A 7,445-nucleotide genomic window follows, 5' to 3' on the forward strand; every position below is an offset into this window, starting at 1 on the left:
CAGTGAAGACAGAGACAAGCGTTTCACAGCAGCACTGGAGCCCCGTGGACAGTGAAGACAGAGACAAACATCTCACAACAGCACTGGAGCCCCGTGGACAGTGAAGACAGAGACAAAGGCAGAGACAAACTAGGATCTGTGACTTTCTGGAGGAAGAAAGCTTTTCCGATAACTCACTACTTCCTGTCAGCTCTAGTTGTTTCTTTTTTGTTTTAATAATTTTTTTTGTTTTATTTGTTTTGTTTTGATTTCGGGACAGGGTCTTGTCATGTGTCCAAGTCTGGTCCAGAACTTACCAGCCCAGGCTGACCTCAAATTCATGATCCACCTTTTTCAGCCTCCTAAGGGCTAGGATTACAGGTTTGCTCTACAGTGGGGGCCTAATATATAAATACATATTGAATATATATATATTCAAGAAACAACAATAAAAAGATGAAAAGAAATGGTTATTAACAATTTTAATGACATCTTACTTAGCTCTTAAAAAGACTTTCAGAAGCATTTCCTCAAAGACCCAAGTTTATATAGCACCACCTTTAGGAGGCAGGACACCTCTCTAAACTGCAGTGCCCCGTATCTCTGCCTTTGGAAGGGCTGTAGTAACACAATGAAGGTCAGCCCTGGGAGAGTACGGCCCAGGGACAGAGTACCTACCCAGCATACACAAGACGCACAAGGCCTGGATTCCGTCCCTCACTGCACGCAGACCTCTTTAATCCCAGCCCGTAGGAAGGCAGAGGCAGGCGGATCCCTGTGAGTTGAAGTCAGTCTAGTCTACAGATCGAGTTCTAGACAGCCAAAGCTACACAAAGAAACCCTTTTTCAAAAAAACCAAAAAAAAAAGAAAGAAAAAATAACATACACAAAACATCAAAGAGCTTTATTGTATGTTTGTGTCTGTTTAATTATATCGTGATCGTTAGCACAGTATCTACCCTGAAAATTCTAGCCAGGTAAAAATGACGTGATGATGTTTGAGGATGGCTCCAGGGCAATAGTAACGTTGAGGCTTTTGACTTATCCTGTGGAAACAGAAGACAGTGAGAACCAGTTGAGAAGGTCAGAGTCGCAGCATCGGTTGTAGCTGCTGGCAGGGCCAAGTCCTGGTCTGATGCGGCCTTCAACAGTCTTTTCTCAGTCACGCGTCCGCGACGCTATGAGTCGGGCATAGACTGGCTGCGGGTGACGCTCCGGGTCTTCAGCTGTGACTGCGCAATGTCAGCAAGTGCGCTCTGGATCTTTTCCAGAAGCATGTCTCCTCGGTAAACAACGTCCTCCAGACAGGTAGCAGCTTCGTGATTTTCTTCTTCCAGCTTATATAAGCTAGCAGCCTTTGTAAGACATGAATTTTATTATACTCAGAGATGGATGGACAGAAACTAAAGCACAAGTATTTATTTTAAAATCAGAATGGTTTTCCAATCATTGCCTTTTCTTTTAGTAACAGGTTTTCTAAATATCAACTTAATTTTTTTCTCCATGAGTTATTAGAAGACTAATTTTCAATCAGAATATATAGGTGTGTAAATACATACATGCCCTGTTTTCACACGCTCGTAGGCATTGTTTTGTTCCACATTCTGAATGCCTATCTCCTCTCTCTCTTCTGGTCACACAAGGTGAGGGGCACAGGAGACTTCTACCTGAGGTGAAACTGCTCAGTGTTGATACACACAACATCCGATCTTTGTGAATTTTTTCTTTCTTGGTTTTCCGAGACAGGGTTTCTCTGTGTATCTTTGGCTGTCCTAGAACTCACTCTGTAGACCAGGCTGGTCTTGAACTCACAGAGACCAGTCTGCCTCTGCTCCCGAGTACTGGGATTAAAGGCGTGTACCACCATATCTGGCATGACTTGATGATCTTTTAAGTTAATTAAAATTAGACAACTATTTGGTGCCATCTTCCAGAGGCTGTGCTAGCTCCCATTTATCAAGTGTTTGCCTACTGTGTGAGACCCTGGATCTAACCACAAAACAAAATAAACAAACAAAACCCAAAATACCTCCCGCTTGAAATTTAATCTTAAATTGAATGTCATAACCTTCTTTAATTCAAAGTTCTCCACCACTGGTTATTTTATAAAGAAAAGAGTTTTCACCTGCAAAGCAGCTGTTGACTCTTCACTGGGTAAGGAATCTATCAAAACGTCAATATCTTTTGCTGTTCGTGCAATTAGTGCTGCGAAAAGTTGGGCATACTCTGAAGAAAAAAATTAAGTTAAATTATCAAAATCTTACATTTCCATAAGCAGAAATTATAAATTAATAAAACTAGAAAAGCTCAGCTAACTTTCCAATTTGAATGATAAAAGCATAATTTTAGAATACCAATACTGCTCACACACTCAATATTAATTCATACTGGGAATTAGCCTAACAGGTCATTTCCTTTACTAGGACAATGTTTTTGTGCCTTGAGCAAAGAAATCCACTAATGAGACACTTTTCTTACTAAGGTCACACAGGCAAATTCAGCTCAGTTCATACAACTTTTCCCCTAAGGGAGCAACTTTTACTGGACGTGACCAGAATTATGAGGCATATGAATTGAGCAGATAAACTCATTCCTTAGCCATCTCTGAGACAGCTTTGCAGACAAGGCACTCGCCCCCAAGTCTAAGGACCCGAGTCTGATCCACAGAACCCACAGGATGGATGGAGAGAACAGCTCCAGATCCTTTGACCTCTTGTGTGCATGCTGCGCCAGGTACACCCACAAATACGCTACAGAATTAAATGTAAAAAAAAGAATCATTTATGGCAAAACTTATAGTAATATACTCCAACCACAGTCACGTTTTTACAAAGACACTATAACCTGTAGAAGAAACGTCAGCCCGACTCAGGAGAGCTCACCTTCCGTGGGATTGGCTGGCTGGTCTTTGTTGATGGCTGTCTGGATGTTACTGAAGGAGGCAGGAGGACCACACTGCTGTAACACGCCAATGGCATTACAGAACTGATCCGCAAGCTTGAAAAAAACAAAAAGTCACGGTTACAAAAGGTTGTCAGCTTTAAGGATGCTGAGACATGGCAACAATTTCTTCATAACAATGATCTCTAAGCAAACTCCTCACAAAAGGGGTATTTTTACATAAAATGAGCACATTATTACTAACAACGATAGAGTTTGTATATAAAATGAGCCAGTTACCAGCAATCTACATATATCTTGGATTAAATGGTTTAATCATACAAAGAAACTTAAGCTTGGTATCAGTCTAGGTGAAATTAAATTAAATGTCTCAATCTAGCCTAAAGAACTGATACAGGAGAAAGTTGGAGACTGATCCGTAAGTGATTGTTTTCTTCTCTCCGAGTGTCTCTGGAGACTGAGCTCCCAAGAAAAGGCCGCTCACAGATAAAACCAGATATCCATTCCAGGAGATGTACAAATTGCAAAAGAGAAACAGACACTAAATGGCTAAGAAACAGATACTAAATAAAATGCTTTTGCAGAGAACCTGGGGTTAGGTAAGTATTATGCAAGCCCGAGGACCCGAATTTGGATTCCCGGACCAACATCAGAGACCCTGCGGTCACATCGATCATCTGGTTTTGGTTCAGTGAGAGGCTTGCTCAAAACATAAGGAGAAAGATACATAAGCACACACAGTAAGTGCACCCGCACACACCCATGCCTCCTTCAACCACACAGGGAAATACTGAGTTCATTCAGTTGGCAGAGCGTTTACACAGCACACATGAAGCCCTGGGTTTGACCCACAGCACTGCTTAGACTGTACATGGCAGTAAACAGCTGTGATCCCAGAGGTAGGAGGATGAGAATCTCAAGGATAACCTCAGAGTCCTGAGTGTCTGAGGACAACCTGGGCTACAGGAGACCCTGTCTTAATAAAACAAACAAACAAAAAGCAAAAAAAACCAAACAGAAGCCGAGTGGTGGTGATACACGCCTTTAATCCCAGCACTTGGGAGGCAGAGGCCGGCAGATCTCTAAATTCGAGAACAGCCTAGTCTACAAAGCAAATTACAGGATAGTAAAGGCTACATAGAGAAACTCTGTCTACAAAAACAAAATACCGCCAGGCGGTGGTGGCGCACGCCTTTAATCCCAGTACTCGGGAGGCAGAGGCAGGCAGATCTTTGTGAGTCTGAGGCCAGCCTGGTCTACAAGAGCTAGTTCCAGGACAGACTCCAAAAGCTACAGAGAAACCCTGTCTCAAAAAAAAACAAAAAAAAAACAAAAAAAACTACAATTATGATTCTTTTTTATATAAGTATTGAGATATGCCAATACTTATTTCAAGCAAAAATAAGTACTTTTAGGTCTGGAGAGATTTGCACTGGCTGCTCTTTCAGAGGTCCAGCCTGAATTCAATTCCCAGCAACCACATGATCTAGCTCAGCTGGTAGACTGCCTGCTGGGCATACATGAAGCCTTGAACTGGATCCCCAGCACTGAACAGAAAACTGGGAGCGACAGCACATCCACGTAATTCTGGTACTCAGACGGGAAGGAGAACAGACGTTCAAGGTCTCAACTACACAGGACATTCCAGGCCAGTCCATACTACATGAAAAAAAAAATTACTGTAAGTTACCACAACTATAATTCTTCAAGACTCAAACTGTAATCTTGTTGTTCAATGCGTGTTTGTTGTTGGGGCATGGGATGCACGCCTTTGCTCCTAGCACATGAGTGCCAGAGGCAGGCAGATCTCTGCGAGTTTAAGGCCAGTCTGGACTACCTGGAGTTCTAAGCCAGCCAGAGTTACATAAGATGACTCTTCCTCAAAAAAAAAAAAAAAGTGTTCAAGTAATTTGAAAGTTTCCATTTACACCACCTGCAAACCAAACACATGTATACCCTCCTCCATCTTCTCACTAATCTTGATCCCTGAGCCTCAGTTACTAGTTCTAGTCAGGAAATAGCATTTCTATTGTTTTGCTATCATTATTTCAGGGACAAAAATTTGAGCTGTCTTTGAGAAGCTAGCCTGGCTGACTTCATTTGTAAGTTGCAGCATTCCATTTTGCAGCACTGGTATAAGACTTGGAAAACCCATCGCTACGTATTCAGTACAGCGGTGTTCTGCCCTGCAAATGCTTTCGAGACCCACTGTTCAACTGTAGAAATGTAGTTACTGAAACCAACCCCACGACAAGTACTGCATATACATATTACTCTGTAATATATTACAGAGATGAACGTGACAGAGCTGTACTCGGGCATTTCCAGATGTCAGAACAAGTGTTAACATCGCTCTAGGCCCCCATCTACTTTAGCGCTTACGAGCTGAAAACAGTCCACTCCAACTCCCTAGGCAGTTCCGGCGTTTCATCATCTAAAGTCTCTGGAGTTTATGACATCTCTCCAAGGTCCTCGAGGAATAGCTCTCTCTAAACATATTGCCTACAGACACAGTAGGCATCCATGTTAGCCAAACTATCAGTGTTCCTAAGATGAGTCAAGACCACGTGTATCCTCACCATCCTAACTACAGGACCTACACGAAGATGCATTTTTTTTTCCTGAGATAAGCTCCTACACTGCGTTATTAAGATTTGTAAAGTCTCAAAGGAGTACTCTTTTGGGAAAGGCTGGCAGACAGCCCAGGGAAATCTTTGCAAAGAAGAATTCAGCCTGTGAATTCATCAACATTTAGGGATAGCCCCTCAACTTAAAAACTACTTTATTTGCAGAGTAGGCAGTTTTCCTATAAGTAGATTCACAATCTCAAAGTCCTCTCAAAGTGATGTATTATCAAGAAGCCAAGTTATAACTTCCTATAAGGAAAACACTGACCAGGGACTAGGGTTGTTTTTTTCCAGTACGCAGACACCCCACAGGCACAGAACAACACTGAGATTGGTTAATGGAATAAGTAGAAGTATCTTTTATTTTTTATTTATTGAGTCAGGGTCCCTCTCTCTACACAGCTCTGGCTGTCCTAGAACTGGCTTTGAGGCTGTCAGTCTCAAACTCAGATTTGCCTGCCTCTGCCTCCAGAGAGTGGGGGTTAGAGGGCTAGGAGGAGGTCAGAAGTATTGTTTATCTTGTGTGTAGTTACCACTTGTGCATAGTATGCAAGAATAACAGCCAGAAGGGACAAAGTTAGCGAAGCTCAGCTGGTTAGGACCCCTGGGACCTGAGCACACTCATTCCCCACTACCTAGCCACGCATCTTGAGTCCCCTCCCCAGGACAGGCCACCAGGTCCTCCGCAGGGCAGCCCACAGGGTCCCCTCCCCAGAACAGGCCTCTATGTCCTCCCCAGGACAGGCCACCAGGTCCTCCGCAGGGCAGCCCACAGGGTCCCCTCCCCAGAACAGGCCTTTATGTCCTCCCCAGGACAGACCACCGGGTCCCCTCCCCAGGACAGGCCTCTATGTCCTCCCCAGGACAGACCACCGGGTCCCCTCCCCAGGACAGGCCTCCATGTCCTCCCCAGGGCAGACCACCGGGTCCCCTCCCCAGGACAGGCCTCCGTGTCCTCCCCAGGACAGACCACCGAGTCCCCTCCCCAGAACAGGCCCCCGTGTCCTCCCCAGGACAGACCACCGGGTCCCCTCCCCAGGACAGGCCTCCATGTCCTCCCCAGGGCAGACCACCGGGTCCCCTCCCCAGAACAGGCCTCCATGTCCTCCCCAGGACAGACCACCGGGTCCCCTCCCCAGGACAGGCCGCGGGCCGTAGCTCAGACCCCGCCCGCGGCCTCCCGAGGCCCGGCCGCCCGACGCATCTTCCCGGCGCCCTTCCTGCTCGCCCCCGCCCGGCCGCCGTCCTCCCGTCGGGGAGAGGGAGGCCGACTGGAGCCGGGAACCCTCACCGAGTTCACGGCGTCCTGCAGCTGCGTGAGCCGATCCGCCATGTTGCCGAGGACGCACAAACGCCAAAGCACCCAGCTCGGCCGCGATTGGGCAATTTATGGAGGGTCTGGGCCAATCACAGGGCTCCCTTTCTGGGGGCGTGGCACGCTGCCGGGGAGGGGCGGGGCTTTCTGCGGACACTGGTGTGGGCGGTGCACGGGAGGGCGGATCCGCGTCCACGCTGCGCCGAGACCGCCCCAGGGATGGCTGTTTTTTCCCACGCTGTCGTTCACGCTGCGCTGAGACCGCCCTAGAGATCGCTGCTTCCTTGGTCCTGTGTGTTTGCTCCGTTTGATGCGGTCCTGGCTGGCCTGGAGCGTGTTTTGTTTGTGTGCGATTTTGGTTTGTTTGGGGGTTTTGTTTTTTTTTTTGTTTTTGTTTTTGTTTTTGCATTATCTGGAATACTTGCTTTCCTCCACTTTTACTTTCCAGAAGGAGCACCAAACATATACACGGCAAGCCGTTCACCCAACGTTTACCAAGAAATCAAAATGGCTAAAAGAGGGTGTCATGTTCGATTGGGGAGGGAGGGGCTAACCCAATTGGAGACTCGGTGCGTGCTTTAATTCTGAGTAGGGGTTCCTGGGGAAACTGACACACTAGAAAC

The 7,445-nt window shown here is 46.1% G+C and overlaps 1 protein-coding gene across 1 annotated transcript; it reads right to left on the minus strand.

Annotated features, from left to right (window-relative positions):
* Window positions 1-862: 862 nt before the first annotated feature.
* On the minus strand, window positions 863-6,892 carry Med21 (mediator complex subunit 21). Its single transcript, XM_075982269.1, has 4 exons — window positions 6,799-6,892; window positions 2,862-2,976; window positions 2,105-2,205; window positions 863-1,334 (listed from the first exon to the last, which is right to left on the minus strand). Exons 1-4 carry the CDS (start codon window positions 6,838-6,840, stop codon window positions 1,158-1,160), a joined length of 435 nt encoding a protein of 144 aa, XP_075838384.1. The 5' UTR covers window positions 6,841-6,892; the 3' UTR covers window positions 863-1,157.
* Window positions 6,893-7,445: the final 553 nt, after the last annotated feature.

Source organism: Microtus pennsylvanicus, chromosome 8 (assembly GCF_037038515.1).
Source record: "Microtus pennsylvanicus isolate mMicPen1 chromosome 8, mMicPen1.hap1, whole genome shotgun sequence".
Lineage (NCBI taxonomy): Eukaryota > Metazoa > Chordata > Mammalia > Rodentia > Cricetidae > Microtus > Microtus pennsylvanicus.

Excerpts from the sequence above, each read along its gene's own strand:
- Med21 (XM_075982269.1), bottom strand. The coding sequence starts at position 6,840 with ATGGCGGATCGGCTCACGCAGCTGCAGGACGCCGTGAACTCG. Across the intron at positions 2,206-2,861 it reads GCCAGCCAATCCCACGGAAG|AGTATGCCCAACTTTTCGCA; the intron begins GTGAGCTCTCCT and ends TTTTTTCTTCAG. Across the intron at positions 1,335-2,104 it reads AGTCAACAGCTGCTTTGCAG|GCTGCTAGCTTATATAAGCT; the intron begins GTGAAAACTCTT and ends TGTCTTACAAAG.